The sequence below is a fragment of the Oncorhynchus masou genome, chromosome 14 (assembly GCF_036934945.1).
Source record: "Oncorhynchus masou masou isolate Uvic2021 chromosome 14, UVic_Omas_1.1, whole genome shotgun sequence".
In the NCBI taxonomy this organism is placed as follows: Eukaryota; Metazoa; Chordata; class Actinopteri; order Salmoniformes; family Salmonidae; genus Oncorhynchus; species Oncorhynchus masou.
The window spans coordinates 13,460,782-13,480,415 of NC_088225.1; the positions used below are offsets into that span (position 1 = coordinate 13,460,782).

The 19,634-nt window shown below is 31.1% G+C and overlaps 1 protein-coding gene across 1 annotated transcript; it reads right to left on the minus strand.

Moving 5' to 3' along the window:
• Nucleotides 1-429: 429 nt before the first annotated feature.
• LOC135553727 (SUN domain-containing protein 3-like) lies at nucleotides 430-1,312 on the minus strand. The gene is made up of 3 exons (XM_064985674.1): nucleotides 1,153-1,312; nucleotides 934-1,023; nucleotides 430-608 (listed from the first exon to the last, which is right to left on the minus strand). The coding sequence occupies exons 1-3, from the start codon at nucleotides 1,267-1,269 to the stop codon at nucleotides 495-497; spliced, it is 321 nt and encodes a 106-aa protein (XP_064841746.1). The 5' UTR covers nucleotides 1,270-1,312; the 3' UTR covers nucleotides 430-494.
• Nucleotides 1,313-19,634: the final 18,322 nt, after the last annotated feature.

A 19,634-nucleotide genomic window follows, 5' to 3' on the forward strand; every position in this document is an offset into this window, starting at 1 on the left:
CACCTGACACAGATACCACACACACACCTGCAAAATGGATAAAAATGGAAGTTCAATAACATCAAACAAATGGCAAATCCAAAAACACAATCCCATGCTGTTACTGCACAGTAGCCTACCCATGTGTTATCACCAGGACAAGACAATGGACCAAGAAATACATTTCCTCCCACATTCATTTAGTGACTCTTCAACATAGAAGCCTATAGTGGCGGCGCTTGACACTCTGGGAGTCTTTGCCTAATCATCAATGACCCCTGGTGGATATGGAGCATCAATGCATCTTATCATGTGTGTCAATACTAATTAATATATATATATATATATGTGAGTTTGTACGCATTAAATCACCCCAGAATTGACCAAATAGAGATTTTTATTTTATTTTAGATTGACATATTTGCTAGAGGCAAAATATATGCTCCAGTATGGAAAATAAGATATTATTGGGTTGGATGACACACACTGGGGTTGGGGTGGACAGCGGATCTGTCTCACGCAGAAGGCATCTTGCCGTGAACCCGGAAGCGATACACACATGTGTAGTCCTGGTGACCCCAGTTGCTGATGATACGGAGCTCCACATAACGATACACACTGTTAGGGTTCTGAGAAAGAGAAGTCCACTGTTATAATCATTTTGACACTTTTATTATATCAGCCCGCCTGTTGCACAAACAATCACCTCAAATGTTAAACTGCTTAAAGCCAAATTAAATTGAAATAATCTGTGTCAATGTCTGGAATCATGTTATCTGTATCTCTACCATGTGTATCCCCACAGGGCACAGATGTCAAGTCAACGTCTATTCCACTTTGGTTCAACATAATTTTATTGAAATGACGTTTAAACAATGTTGATTCAACCAGTGTGTGCCCAGTGGGTCTCTACCATGTGTATCTCTAATATCTCTTTGTTAGTGTCTGACTCACAGGCAGTTTAAATGTCTGGATAGGATCCCCGGCCTGGTTAAACATGAAAGTCCCGAGCAGTGTTCCCTCTTCACTGTCAGTAGTTATGCCCTACAGACAGAGAGAGAGAGAGAGAGAGAGAGCAAGAGAGAGAGAGTTAATTAAAGGTACTCAGCATAACACTCCAAAAACATTCCTGTGTGGTTATGATCAAATATACAGGGGTCAGAGGTGACTCACGTAGATGGCAAAGTCCTTAGGAGCGCTGTCTATGTGTCCAGTGGGAGAGACGGCAGTGGAGATGTGCTCCATGGTAACGTGGGTGACGTGGACAGGGTGAGACAGAGCCACAGTCATGGTGCCCTGGGCCCCACGGAAAGGCCAACACTTACCAGGCTGCACCAGCTGGCCCTTTGGAAAGGAGAGAAAGGGAAGAGTAGGGGGGAAGCAAGACAGCGGCGTGTCAGGCTGACAGTGATCTTTAAAGTGCATTCAATCATGGTCACATTACATTACATTACAGTTTACAAAGGAAGGAGAGAGACATACTGATCAATGTCAATAATATAGTCTATACCAGAGAAAGTGTCAATAATATAGTCTATACCAGGTCAATAATATAGTCTAGTCTATACCAGGTCAATAATATAGTCTATACCAGGTCAATAATATAGTCTATACCAGATCAATAATATAGTCTATACCAGGTCAATAATATAGTCTATACCAGGTCAATAATATAGTCTATACCAATAATATAGTCTATACCAGTCAATAATCTATACCAGAGGTCAATAATATAGTCTATACCAGGTCAATAATATAGTCTATACCAGGTCAATAATATAGTCTATACCAGGTCAATAATATAGTCTATACCAGGTCAATAATATAGTCTATACCAGGTCAATAATATAGTCTATACCAGGTCAATAATATAGTCTTACCAGGTCAATAATATAGTCTATACCAGGTCAATAATATAGTCTATACCAGGTCAATAATATAGTCTATACCAGGTCAATAATATAGTCTATACCAGGTCAATAATATAGTCTATACCAGGTCAATAATATAGTCTATACCAGGTCAATAATATAGTCTATACCAGGTCAATAATATAGTCTATACCAGGTCAATAATATAGTCTATACCAGGTCAATAATATAGTCTATACCAGGTCAATAATATAGTCTATACCAGGTCAATAATATAGTCTATACCAGGTCAATAATATAGTCTATACCAGGTCAATAATATAGTCTATACCAGGTCAATAATATAGTCTATACCAGGTCAATAATATAGTCTATACCAGGTCAATAATATAGTCTATACCAGGTCAATAATATAGTCTATACCAGGTCAATAATATAGTCTATACCAGGTCAATAATATAGTCTATACCAGGTCAATAATATAGTCTATACCAGGTCAATAATATAGTCTATACCAGGTCAATAATATAGTCTATACCAGGTCAATAATATAGTCTATACCAGGTCAATAATATAGTCTATACCAGGTCAATAATATAGTCTATACCAGGTCAATAATATAGTCTATACCAGGTCAATAATATAGTCTATACCAGGTCAATAATATAGTCTATACCAGGTCAATAATATAGTCTATACCAGGTCAATAATATAGTCTATACCAGGTCAATAATATAGTCTATACCAGGTCAATAATATAGTCTATACCAGGTCAATAATATAGTCTATACCAGGTCAATAATATAGTCTATACCAGGTCAATAATATAGTCTATACCAGGTCAATAATATAGTCTATACCAGGTCAATAATATAGTCTATACCAGGTCAATAATATAGTCTATACCAGGTCAATAATATAGTCTATACCAGGTCAATAATATAGTCTATACCAGGTCAATAATATAGTCTATACCAGGTCAATAATATAGTCTATACCAGGTCAATAATATAGTCTATACCAGGTCAATAATATAGTCTATACCAGGTCAATAATATAGTCTATACCAGGTCAATAATATAGTCTATACCAGGTCAATAATATAGTCTATACCAGGTCAATAATATAGTCTATACCAGGTCAATAATATAGTCTATACCAGGTCAATAATATAGTCTATACCAGGTCAATAATATAGTCTATACCAGGTCAATAATATAGTCTATACCAGGTCAATAATATAGTCTATACCAGGTCAATAATATAGTCTATACCAGGTCAATAATATAGTCTATACCAGGTCAATAATATAGTCTATACCAGGTCAATAATATAGTCTATACCAGGTCAATAATATAGTCTATACCAGGTCAATAATATAGTCTATACCAGGTCAATAATATAGTCTATACCAGGTCAATAATATAGTCTATATACCAGGTCAATAATATAGTCTATACCAGGTCAATAATATAGTCTATACCAGGTCAATAATATAGTCTATACCAGGTCAATAATATAGTCTATACCAGGTCAATAATATAGTCTATACCAGGTCAATAATATAGTCTATACCAGGTCAATAATATAGTCTATACCAGGTCAATAATATAGTCTATACCAGGTCAATAATATAGTCTATACCAGGTCAATAATATAGTCTATACCAGGTCAATAATATAGTCTATACCAGGTCAATAATATAGTCTATACCAGGTCAATAATATAGTCTATACCAGGTCAATAATATAGTCTATACCAGGTCAATAATATAGTCTATACCAGGTCAATAATATAGTCTATACCAGGTCAATAATATAGTCTATACCAGGTCAATAATATAGTCTATACCAGGTCAATAATATAGTCTATACCAGGTCAATAATATAGTCTATACCAGGTCAATAATATAGTCTATACCAGGTCAATAATATAGTCTATACCAGGTCAATCAATATATAGTCTATACCAGGTCAATAATATAGTCTATACCAGGTCAATATAGTCTATACCAGGTCAATAATATAGTCTATACCAGGTCAATAATATAGTCTATATAATATATAGTCTATACCAGGTCAATAATATAGTCTATACCAGGTCAATAATATAGTCTATACCAGGTCAATAATATAGTCTATACCAGGTCAATAATATAGTCTATACCAGGTCAATAATATAGTCTATACCAGGTCAATAATATAGTCTATACCAGGTCAATAATATAGTCTATACCAGGTCAATATATATAGTCTATACCAGGTCAATAATATAGTCTATACCAGGTCAATAATATAGTCTATACCAGGTCAATAATATAGTCTATACCAGGTCAATAATATAGTCTATACCAGGTCAATAATATAGTCTATACCAGGTCAATAATATAGTCTATACCAGGTCAATAATATAGTCTATACCAGGTCAATAATATAGTCTATACCAGGTCAATAATATAGTCTATACCAGGTCAATAATATAGTCTATACCAGGTCAATAATATAGTCTATACCAGGTCAATAATATAGTCTATACCAGGTCAATAATATAGTCTATACCAGGTCAATAATATAGTCTATACCAGGTCAATAATATAGTCTATACCAGGTCAATAATATAGTCTATACCAGGTCAATAATATAGTAGTCTATACCAGGTCAATAATATAGTCTATACAGGTCAATAATATAGTCTATACCAGGTCAATAATATAGTCTATACCAGGTCAATAATATAGTCTATACCAGGTCAATAATATAGTCTATACCAGGTCAATAATATAGTCTATACCAGGTCAATAATATAGTCTATACCAGGTCAATAATATAGTCTATACCAGGTCAATAATATAGTCTATACCAGGTCAATAATATAGTCTATACCAGGTCAATAATATAGTCTATACCAGGTCAATAATATAGTCTATACCAGGTCAATAATATAGTCTATACCAGGTCAATAATATAGTCTATACCAGGTCAATAATATAGTCTATACCAGGTCAATAATATAGTCTATACCAGGTCAATAATATAGTCTATACCAGGTCAATAATATAGTCTATACCAGGTCAATAATATAGTCTATACCAGGTCAATAATATAGTCTATACCAGGTCAATAATATAGTCTATACCAGGTCAATAATATAGTCTATACCAGGTCAATAATATAGTCTATACCAGGTCAATAATATAGTCTATACCAGGTCAATAATATAGTCTATACCAGGTCAATAATATAGTCTATACCAGGTCAATAATATAGTCTATACCAGGTCAATAATATAGTCTATACCAGGTCAATAATATAGTCTATACCAATAATATAGGTCAATAATATAGTCTATACCAGGTCAATAATATAGTCTATACAGGTCAATAATATAGTCTATACCAGGTCAATAATATAGTCTATACCAGGTCAATAATATAGTCTATACCAGGTCAATAATATAGTCTATACCAGGTCAATAATATAGTCTATACCAGTCAATAATATAGTCTATACCAGGTCAATAATATAGTCTATACCAGGTCAATAATATAGTCTATACCAGGTCAATAATATAGTCTATACCAGGTCAATAATATAGTCTATACCAGGTCAATAATATAGTCTATACCAGGTCAATAATATAGTCTATACCAGGTCAATAATATAGTCTATACCAGGTCAATAATATAGTCTATACCAGGTCAATAATATAGTCTATACCAGGTCAATAATATAGTCTATACCAGGTCAATAATATAGTCTATACCAGGTCAATAATATAGTCTATACCAGGTCAATAATATAGTCTATACCAGGTCAATAATATAGTCTATACCAGGTCAATAATATAGTCTATACCAGGTCAATAATATAGTCTATACCAGGTCAATAATATAGTCTATACCAGGTCAATAATATAGTCTATACCAGGTCAATAATATAGTCTATACCAGGGTCAATAATATAGTCTATACCAGGTCAATAATATAGTCTATACCAGGTCAATAATATAGTCTATACCAGGTAGTCTATATAGTCCAGGTCAATAATATAGTCTATACCAGGTCAATAATATAGGTCAATATATACCAGGTCAATAATATAGTCTATACCAGGTCAATAATATAGTCTATACCAGGTCAATAATATAGTCTATACCAGGTCAATAATATAGTCTATACCAGGTCAATAATATAGTCTATACCAGGTCAATAATATAGTCTATACCAGGTCAATAATATAGTCTATACCAGGTCAATAATATAGTCAATATATAGTCTATACAGGTCAATAATATAGTCTATACCAGGTCAATAATATAGTCTATACCAGGTCAATAATATAGTCTATACCAGGTCAATAATACCAGGTCAATAATATAGTCTATACCAGGTCAATAATATAGTCTATATAGTCTATACAGGTCAATAATATAGTCTATACCAGGTCAATAATATAGTCTATACCAGGTCAATAATATAGTCTATATCAATAATATAGTCTATACCAGGTCAATAATATAGTCTATACCAGGTCAATAATATAGTCTATACCAGGTCAATAGGTCAATAATATAGTCTATACCAGGTCAATAATATAGTCTATACCAGGTCAATAATATAGTCTATACCAGGTCAATAATATAGTCTATACCAGGTCAATAATATAGTCTATACCAGGTCAATAATATAGTCTATACCAGGTCAATAATATAGTCTATACCAGGTCAATAATATAGTCTATACCAGGTCAATAATATAGTCTATACCAGGTCAATAATATAGTCTATACCAGGTCAATAATATAGTCTATACCAGGTCAATAATATAGTCTATACCAGGTCAATAATATAGTCTATACCAGGTCAATAATATAGTCTATACCAGGTAATATAGTCTATACCAGGTCAATAATATAGTCTATACCAGGTCAATAATATAGTCTATACCAGGTCAATAATATAGTCTATACCAGGTCAATAATATAGTCTATACCAGGTCAATAATATAGTCTATACCAGGTCAATAATATAGTCTATACCAGGTCAATAATATAGTCTATACCAGGTCAATAATATAGTCTATACCAGGTCAATAATATAGTCTATACCAGGTCAATAATATAGTCTATACCAGGTCAATAATATAGTCTATACCAGGTCAATAATATAGTCTATATAGTCTATACAGGTCAATAATATAGTCTATACCAGGTCAATAATATAGTCTATACCAGGTCAATAATATAGTCTATACCAGGTCAATAATATAGTCTATACCAGGTCTATACCAGGTCAATAATATAGTCTATACCAGGTCAATAATATAGTCTATACCAGGTCAATAATATAGTCTATACCAGGTCAATAATATAGTCTATACCAGGTCAATAATATAGTCTATACCAGGTCAATAATATAGTCTATACCAGGTCAATAATATAGTCTATACCAGGTCAATAATATAGTCTATACCAGGTCAATAATATAGTCTATACCAGGTCAATAATATAGTCTATACCAGGTCAATAATATAGTCTATACCAGGTCAATAATATAGTCTATACCAGGTCAATAATATAGTCTATACCAGGTCAATAATATAGTCTATACCAGTCAATAATATAGTCTATACCAGGTCAATAATATAGTCTATACCAGGTCAATAATATAGTCTATACCAGGTCAATAATATAGTCTATACCAGGTCAATATATCTATAGTCAATAATATAGTCTATACAGGTCAATAATATAGTCTATACCAGGTCAATAATATAGTCTATACCAGGTCAATAATATAGTCTATACCAGGTCAATAATATAGTCTATACCAGGTCAATAATATAGTCTATACCAGGTCAATAATATAGTCTATACCAGGTCAATAATATAGTCTATACCAGGTCAATAATATAGTCTATACCAGGTCAATAATATAGTCTATACCAGGTCAATAATATAGTCTATACCAGGTCAATAATATAGTCTATACCAGGTCAATAATATAGTCTATACCAGGTCAATAATATAGTCTATACCAGGTCAATAATATAGTCTATACCAGGTCAATAATATAGTCTATACCAGGTCAATAATATAGTCTATACCAGGTCAATAATATAGTCTATACCAGGTCAATAATATAGTATCAATAATATAGTCTATACCAGGTCAATAATATAGTCTATACCAGGTCAATAATATAGTCTATACCAGGTCAATAATATAGTCTATACCAGGTCAATAATATAGTCTATACCAGGTCAATAATATAGTCTATACCAGGTCAATAATATAGTCTATACCAGGTCAATAATATAGTCTATACCAGGTCAATAATATAGTCTATACCAGGTCAATAATATAGTCTATACCAGGTCAATAATATAGTCTATACCAGGTCAATAATATAGTCTATACCAGGTCAATAATATAGTCTATACCAGGTCAATAATATAGTCTATACCAGGTCAATAATATAGTCTATACCAGGTCAATAATATAGTCTATACCAGGTCAATAATATAGTCTATACCAGGTCAATAATATAGTCTATACCAGGTCAATAATATAGTCTATACCAGGTCAATAATATAGTCTATACCAGGTCAATAATATAGTCTATACCAGGTCAATAATATAGTCTATACCAGGTCAATAATATAGTCTATATAGTCTATACAGGTCAATAATATAGTCTATACCAGGTCAATAATATAGTCTATACCAGGTCAATAATAGTCTATACCAGGTCAATAATATAGTCTATACCAGGTCAATAATATAGTCTATACCAGGTCAATAATATAGTCTATACCAGGTCAATAATATAGTCTATACCAGGTCAATAATATAGTCTATACCAGGTCAATAATATAGTCTATACCAGGTCAATAATATAGTCTATACCAGGTCAATAATATAGTCTATACCAGGTCAATAATATAGTCTATACCAGGTCAATAATATAGTCTATACCAGGTCTATACCAGGTCAATAATATAGTCTATACCAGGTCAATAATATAGTCTATACCAGGTCAATAATATAGTCTATACCAGGTCAATAATATAGTCTATACCAGGTCAATAATATAGTCTATACCAGGTCAATAATATAGTCTATACCAGGTCAATAATATAGTCAGGTCAATAATATAGTCTATACCAGGTCAATAATATAGTCTATACCAGGTCAATAATATAGTCTATACAATAATATAGTCATACCAGGTCAATAATATAGTCTATACCAGGTCAATAATATAGTCTATACCAGGTCAATAATATAGTCTATACCAGGTCAATAATATAGTCTATACCAGGTCAATAATATAGTCTATACCAGGTCAATAATATAGTCTATACCAGGTCAATAATATAGTCTATACCAGGTCAATAATATAGTCTATACCAGGTCAATAATATAGTCTATACCAATAATATAGGTCAATAATATAGTCTATACCAGGTCAATAATATAGTCTATACCAGGTCAATAATATAGTCTATACCAGGTCAATAATATAGTCTATACCAGGTCAATAATATAGTCTATACCAGGTCAATAATATAGTCTATACCAGGTCAATAATATAGTCTATACCAGGTCAATAATATAGTCTATACCAGGTCAATAATATAGTCTATACCAGGTCAATAATATAGTCTATACCAGGTCAATAATATAGTCTATACCAGGTCAATAATATAGTCTATACCAGGTCAATAATATAGTCTATACCAGGTCAATAATATAGGTCAATATATAGTCCCAGGTCAATAATATATAGTCTATACCAGGTCAATAATATAGTCTATACCAGGTCAATAATATAGTCTATACCAGGTCAATAATATAGTCTATCAATAATATAGTCCAGGTCAATAATATAGTCTATCAATAATATAGTCTATACCAGGTCAATAATATAGTCTATAATAATATAGTCTATACCAGGTCAATAATATAGTCTATACCAGTCAATAATATAGTCTATACCAGGTCAATAATATAGTCTATACCAGGTCAATAATATAGTCTATATCAATAATATAGTCTATACCAGGTCAATAATATAGTCTATACCAGGTCAATAATATAGTCTATACCAGGTCAATAATATAGTCTATACCAGGTCAATAATATAGTCTATACCAGGTCAATAATATAGTCTATACCAGGTCAATAATATAGTCTATACCAGGTATATAATATAGTCTATACCAGGTCAATAATATAGTCTATACCAGGTCAATAATATAGTCTATACCAGGTCAATAATATAGTCTATACCAGGTCAATAATATAGTCTATACCAGGTCAATAATATAGTCTATACCAGGTCAATAATATAGTCAATATATAGTCTATACCAGGTCAATAATATAGTCTATACCAGGTCAATAATATAGTCTATACCAGGTCAATAATATAGTCTATATCAATATAGTCTATACCAGGTCAATAATATAGTCTATACCAGGTCAATAATATAGTCTATACCAGGTCAATAATATAGTCTATACCAGGTCAATAATATAGTCAATAATATAGTCTATACAGGTCAATAATATAGTCTATACCAGGTCAATAATATAGTCTATACCAGGTCAATAATATAGTCTATACCAGGTCAATAATATAGTCTATACCAGGTCAATAATATAGTCTATACCAGGTCAATAATATAGTCTATACCAGGTCAATAATATAGTCTATACCAGGTCAATAATATAGTCTATACCAGGTCAATAATATAGTCTATACCAGGTCAATAATATAGTCTATACCAGGTCAATAATATAGTCTATACCAGGTCAATAATATAGTCTATACCAGGTCAATAATATAGTCTATACCAGGTCAATAATATAGTCTATACCAGGTCAATAATATAGTCTATACCAGGTCAATAATATAGTCTATACCAGGTCAATAATATAGTCTATACCAGGTCAATAATATAGTCTATACAGGTCAATAATATAGTCTATACCAGGTCAATAATATAGTCTATACCAGGTCAATAATATAGTCTATACCAGGTCAATAATATAGTCTATACCAGGTCAATAATATAGTCTATACCAGGTCAATAATATAGTCTATACCAGGTCAATAATATAGTCTATACCAGGTCAATAATATAGTCTATACCAGGTCAATAATATAGTCTATACCAGGTCAATAATATAGTCTATACCAGGTCAATAATATAGTCTATACCAGGTCAATAATATAGTCTATACCAGGTCAATAATATAGTCTATACCAGGTCAATAATATAGTCTATACCAGGTCAATAATATAGTCTATACCAGGTCAATAATATAGTCTATACCAGGTCAATAATATAGTCTATACCAGGTCAATAATATAGTCTATACCAGGTCAATAATATAGTCTATACCAGGTCAATAATATATAGTCTATACCAGGTCAATAATATAGTCTATACCAGGTCAATAATATAGTCTATACCAGGTCAATAATATAGTCTATACCAGGTCAATAATATAGTCTATACCAGGTCAATAATATAGTCTATACCAGGTCAATAATATAGTCTATACCAGGTCAATAATATAGTCTATACCAGGTCAATAATATAGTCTATACCAGGTCAATAATATAGTCTATACCAGGTCAATAATATAGTCTATACCAGGTCAATAATATAGTCTATACCAGGTCAATAATATAGTCTATACCAGGTCAATAATATAGTCTATACCAGGTCAATAATATAGTCTATACCAGGTCAATAATATAGTCTATACCAGGTCAATAATATAGTCTATACCAGGTCAATAATAGTCTATACCAGGTCAATAATATAGTCTATACCAGGTCAATAATATAGTCTATACCAGGTCAATAATATAGTCTATACCAGGTCAATAATATAGTCTATACCAGGTCAATAATATAGTCTATACCAGGTCAATAATATAGTCTATACCAGGTCAATAATATAGTCTATACCAGGTCAATAATATAGTCTATACCAGGTCAATAATATAGTCTATACCAGGTCAATAATATAGTCTATACCAGGTCAATAATATAGTCTATACCAGGTCAATAATATAGTCTATACCAGGTCAATAATATAGTCAATAATATAGTCTATACCAGGTCAATAATATAGTCTATACCAGGTCAATAATATAGTCTATACCAGGTCAATAATATAGTCTATACCAGGTCAATAATATAGTCTATACCAGGTCAATAATATAGTCTATACCAGGTCAATAATATAGTCTATACCAGGTCAATAATATAGTCTATACCAGGTCAATAATATAGTCTATACCAGGTCAATAATATAGTCTATACCAGGTCAATAATATAGTCTATACCAGGTCAATAATATAGTCTATACCAATAATCAGTCTATAATCAATAATATAGTCTATACCAGGTCAATAATATAGTCTATACCAGGTCAATAATATAGTCTATACCAGGTCAATAATATAGTCTATACCAGGTCAATAATATAGTCTATACCAGGTCAATAATATAGTCTATACCAGGTCAATAATATAGTCTATACCAGGTCAATAATATAGTCTATACCAGGTCAATAATATAGTCTATACCAGGTCAATAATATAGTCTATACCAGGTCAATAATATAGTCTATACCAGGTCAATAATATAGTCTATACCAGGTCAATAATATAGTCTATACCAGGTCAATAATATAGTCTATACCAGGTCAATAATATAGTCTATACCAGGTCAATAATATAGTCTATACCAGGTCAATAATATAGTCTATACCAGGTCAATAATATAGTCTATACCAGGTCAATAATATAGTCTATACCAGGTCAATAATATAGTCTATACCAGGTCAATAATATAGTCTATAGGTCAATAATATAGTCTATACCAGGTCAATCAATAATATAGTCTATACCAGGTCTATACCAGGTCAATAATATAGTCTATACCAGGTCAATAATATAGTCTATACCAGGTCAATAATATAGTCTATACCAGGTCAATAATATAGTCTATACCAGGTCAATAATATAGTCTATACCAGGTCAATAATATAGTCTATACCAGGTCAATAATATAGTCTATACCAGGTCAATAATATAGGTCAATAATATAGTCTATACCAGGTCAATAATATAGTCTATACCAGGTCAATAATATAGTCTATACCAGGTCAATAATATAGTCTATACCAGGTCAATAATATAGTCTATACCAGGTCAATAATATAGTCTATACCAGGTCAATAATATAGTCTATACCAGGTCAATAATATAGTCTATACCAGGTCAATAATATAGTCTATACCAGGTCAATAATATAGTCTATACCAGGTCAATAATATAGTATAGTCTATACCAGGTCAATAATATAGTCTATACCAGGTCAATAATATAGTCTATACCAGGTCAATAATATAGTCTATACCAGGTCAATAATATAGTCTATACCAGGTCAATAATATAGTCTATACCAGGTCAATAATATAGTCTATACCAGGTCAATAATATAGTCTATACTCAATAATATAGTCTATACAGGTCAATAATATAGTCTATACCAGGTCAATAATATAGTCTATACCAGGTCAATAATATAGTCTATACCAGGTCAATAATATAGTCTATACCAGGTCAATAATATAGTCTATACCAGGTCAATAATATAGTCTATACCAGGTCAATAATATAGTCTATACCAGGTCAATAATATAGTCTATACCAGGTCAATAATATAGTCTATACCAGGTCTATACCAGGTCAATAATATAGTCTATACCAGGTCAATAATATAGTCTATACCAGGTCAATAATATAGTCTATACCAGGTCAATAATATAGTCTATACCAGGTCAATAATATAGTCTATACCAGGTCAATAATATAGTCTATACCAGGTCAATAATATAGTCTATACCAGGTCAATAATATAGTCTATACCAGGTCAATAATATAGTCTATACCAGGTCAATAATATAGTCTATACCAGGTCAATAATATAGTCTATACCAGGTCAATAATATAGTCTATACCAGGTCAATAATATAGTCTATACCAGGTCAATAATATAGTCTATACCAGGTCAATAATATAGTCTATACCAGGTCAATAATATAGTCTATACCAGGTCAATAATATAGTCTATACCAGGTCAATAATATAGTCTATACCAGGTCAATAATAATATAGTCAATAATATAGTCTATACCAGGTCAATAATATAGTCTATACCAGGTCAATAATATAGTCTATACCAGGTCAATAATATAGTCTATACCAGGTCAATAATATAGTCTATACCAGGTCAATAATATAGTCTATACCAGGTCAATAATATAGTCTATACCAGGTCAATAATATAGTCTATACCAGGTCAATAATATAGTCTCAATAATATAGTCCAGGTCAATAATATAGTCTATACCAGGTCAATAATATAGTCTATACCAGGTCAATAATATAGTCTATACCAGTCAATAATATAGTCTATACCAGGTCAATAATATAGTCATATCAATATATAGTCTATACCAGGTCAATAATATAGTCTATACCAGGTCAATAATATAGTCTATACCAGGTCAATAATATAGTCTATACCAGGTCAAATAGTCTATACCAGGTAATATAGTCTATACCAGGTCAATAATATAGTCTATACCAGGTCAATAATATAGTCTATACCAGGTCAATAATATAGTCTATACCAGGTCAATAATATAGTCTATACCAGGTCAATAATATAGTCTATACCAGGTCAATAATATAGTCTATACCAGGTCAATAATATAGTCTATACCAGGTCAATAATATAGTCTATACCAGGTCAATAATATAGTCTATACCAGGTCAATAATATAGTCTATACCAGGTCAATAATATAGTCTATACCAGGTCAATAATATAGTCTATACCAGGTCAATAATATAGTCTATACCAGGTCAATAATATAGTCTATACCAGGTCAATAATATAGTCTATACCAGGTCAATAATATAGTCTATACCAGGTCAATAATATAGTCTATACCAGGTCAATAATATAGTCTATACCAGGTCAATAATATAGTCTATACCAGGTCAATAATATAGTCTATACCAGGTCAATAATATAGTCTATACCAGGTCAATAATATAGTCTATACCAGGTCAATAATATAGTCTATACCAGGTCAATAATATAGTCTATACCAGGTCAATAATATAGTCTATACCAGGTCAATAATATAGTCTATACCAGGTCAATAATATAGTCTATACCAGGTCAATAATATAGTCTATACCAGGTCAATAATATAGTCTATACCAGGTCAATAATATAGTCTATACCAGGTCAATAATATAGTCTATACCAGGTCAATAATATAGTCTATACCAGGTCAATAATCTATACCAGGTCAATAATATAGTCTATACCAGGTCAATAATATAGTCTATACCAGGTCAATAATATAGTCTATACCAGGTCAATAATATAGTCTATACCAATAATATAGTCTATACCAGTCAATAATATAGTCTATACCAGGTCTATATCAATAATATAGTCTATACCAGGTCAATAATATAGTCTATACCAGGTCAATAATATAGTCTATACCAGGTCAATAATATAGTCTATACCAGGTCAATAATATAGTCTATACCAGGTCAATAATATAGTCTATACCAGGTCAATAATATAGTCTATACCAGGTCAATAATATAGTCTATACCAGGTCAATAATATAGTCTATACCAGGTCAATAATATAGTCTATACCAGGTCAATAATATAGTCTATACCAGGTCAATAATATAGTCTATACTATACCAGGTCAATAATATAGTCTATACCAGTTCAATAATATAGTCTATACCAGGTCAATAATATAGTCTATACCAGGTCAATAATATAGTCTATACCAGGTCAATAATATAGTCTATACCAGGTCAATAATATAGTCTATACCAGGTCAATAATATAGTCTATACCAGGTCAATAATATAGTCTATACCAGGTCAATAATATAGTCTATACAGGTCAATAATATAGTCTATACCAGGTCAATAATATAGTCTATACCAGGTCAATAATATAGTCTATACCAGGTCAATAATATAGTCTATACCAGGTCAATAATATAGTCTATACCAGGTCAATAATATAGTCTATACCAGGTCAATAATATAGTCTATACCAGGTCAATAATATAGTCTATACCAGGTCAATAATATAGTCTATACCAGGTCAATAATATAGTCTATACCAGGTCAATAATATAGTCTATACCAGGTCAATAATATAGTCTATACCAGGTCAATAATATAGTCTATACCAGGTCAATATATAGTCTATACCAGGTCAATAATATAGTCTATACCAGGTCAATAATATAGTCTATACCAGGTCAATAATATAGTCTATACCAGGTCAATAATATAGTCTATACCAGGTCAATAATATAGTCTATACCAGGTCAATAATATAGTCAGGTCAATAATATAGTCTATACCAGGTCAATAATATAGTCTATACCAGGTCAATAATATAGTCTATACCAGGTCAATAATATAGTCTATACCAGGTCAATAATATAGTCTATACCAGTCAATAATAATAATATAGTCTATACCAGGTCAATAATATAGTCTATACCAGGTCAATAATATAGTCTATACCAGGTCAATAATATAGTCTATACCAGGTCAATAATATAGTCTATACCAGGTCAATAATATAGTCTATACCAGGTCAATAATATAGTCTATACCAGGTCAATAATATAGTCTATACCAGGTCAATAATATAGTCTATACCAGGTCAATAATATAGTCTATACCAGGTCAATAATATAGTCTATACCAGGTCAATAATATAGTCTATACCAGGTCAATAATATAGTCTATACCAGGTCAATAATATAGTCTATACCAGGTCAATAATATAGTCTATACCAGGTCAATAATATAGTCTATACCAGGTCAATAATATAGTCTATACCAGGTCAATAATATAGTCTATACCAGGTCAATAATATAGTCTATACCAGGTCAATAATATAGTCTATACCAGGTCAATAATATAGTCTATACCAGGTCAATAATATAGTCTATACCAGGTCAATAATATAGTCTATACCAGGTCAATAATATAGTCTATACCAGGTCAATAATATAGTCTATACCAGGTCAATAATATAGTCTATACCAGGTCAATAATATAGTCTATACCAGGTCAATAATATAGTCTATACCAGGTCAATAATATAGTCTATACCAGGTCAATAATATAGTCTATACCAGGTCAATAATATAGTCTATACAGGTCAATAATATAGTCTATACCAGGTCAATAATATAGTCTATACCAGGTCAATAATATAGTCTATACCAGGTCAATAATATAGTCTATACCAGGTCAATAATATAGTCTATACTATACAGGTCAATAATATAGTCTATACCAGGTCAATAATATAGTCTATACCAGGTCAATAATATAGTCTCAATAATATAGTCCAGGTCAATAATATAGTCTATACCAGGTCAATAATATAGTCTATACCAGGTCAATAATATAGTCTATACCAGGTCAATAATATAGTCTATACCAGGTCAATAATATAGTCTATACCAGGTCAATAATATAGTCTATACCAGGTCAATAATATAGTCTATACCAGGTCAATAATATAGTCTATACCAGGTCAATAATATAGTCTATACCAGGTCAATAATATAGTCTATACCAGGTCAATAATATAGTCTATACCAGGTCAATAATATAGTCTATACCAGGTCAATAATATAGTCTATACCAGGTCAATAATATAGTCTATACCAGGTCAATAATATAGTCTATACCAGGTCAATAATATAGTCTATACCAGGTCAATAATATAGTCTATACCAGGTCAATAATATAGTCTATACCAGGTCAATAATATAGTCTATACCAGGTCAATAATATAGTCTATACCAGGTCAATAATATAGTCTATACCAGGTCAATAATATAGTCTATACCAGGTCAATAATATAGTCTATACCAGGTCAATAATATAGTCTATACCAGGTCAATAATATAGTCTATACCAGGTCAATAATATAGTCTATACCAGGTCAATAATATAGTCTATACCAGGTCAATAATATAGTCTATACCAGGTCAATAATATAGTCTATACCAGGTCAATAATATAGTCTATACCAGGTCAATAATATAGTCTATACCAGGTCAATAATATAGTCTATACCAGGTCAATAATATAGTCTATACCAGGTCAATAATATAGTCTATACCAGGTCAATAATATAGTCTATACCAGGTCAATAATATAGTCTATACCAGGTCAATAATATAGTCTATACCAGGTCAATAATATAGTCTATACCAGGTCAATAATATAGTCTATACCAGGTCAATAATATAGTCTATACCAGGTCAATAATATAGTCTATACCAGGTCAATAATATAGTCTATACCAGGTCAATAATATAGTCTATACCAGGTCAATAATATAGTCTATACCAGGTCAATAATATAGTCTATACCAGGTCAATAATATAGTCTATACCAGGTCAATAATATAGTCTATACCAGGTCAATAATATAGTCTATACCAGGTCAATAATATAGTCTATAGTCTATACCAGGTCAATAATATAGTCTATACCAGGTCAATAATATAGTCTATACCAGGTCAATAATATAGTCTATACCAGGTCAATAATATAGTCTATACCAGGTCAATAATATAGTCTATACCAGGTCAATAATATAGTCTATACCAGGTCAATAATATAGTCTATACCAGGTCAATAATATAGTCTATACCAGGTCAATAATATAGTCTATACCAGGTCAATAATATAGTCTATACCAGGTCAATAATATAGTCTATACCAGGTCAATAATATAGTCTATACCAGGTCAATAATATAGTCTATACCAGGTCAATAATATAGTCTATACCAGGTCAATAATATAGTCTATACTATAATATAGTCTATACAGGTCAATAATATAGTCTATACCAGGTCAATAATATAGTCTATACCAGGTCAATAATATAGTCTATACCAGGTCAATAATATAGTCTATACCAGGTCAATAATATAGTCTATACCAGGTCAATAATATAGTCTATACCAGGTCAATAATATAGTCTATACCAGGTCAATAATATAGTCTATACCAGGTCAATAATATAGTCTATACCAGGTCAATAATATAGTCTATACCAGGTCAATAATATAGTCTATACCAGGTCAATAATATAGTCTATACCAGGTCAATAATATAGTCTATACCAGGTCAATAATAATATAGTCTATACCAGGTCAATAAATAATATAGTCTATACCAGGTCAATAATATAGTCTATACCAGGTCAATAATATAGTCTATACAGGTCAATAATATAGTCTATACCAGGTCAATAATATAGTCTATACCAGGTCAATAATATAGTCTATACCAGGTCAATAATATAGTCTATACCAGGTCAATAATATAGTCTATACCAGGTCAATAATATAGTCTATACCAGGTCAATAATATAGTCTATACCAGGTCAATAATATAGTCTATACAGGTCAATAATATAGTCTATACCAGGTCAATAATATAGTCTATACCAGGTCAATAATATAGTCTATACCAGGTCAATAATATAGTCTATACCAGGTCAATAATATAGTCTATACCAGGTCAATAATATAGTCTATACCAGGTCAATAATATAGTCTATACCAGGTCAATAATATAGTCTATACCAGGTCAATAATA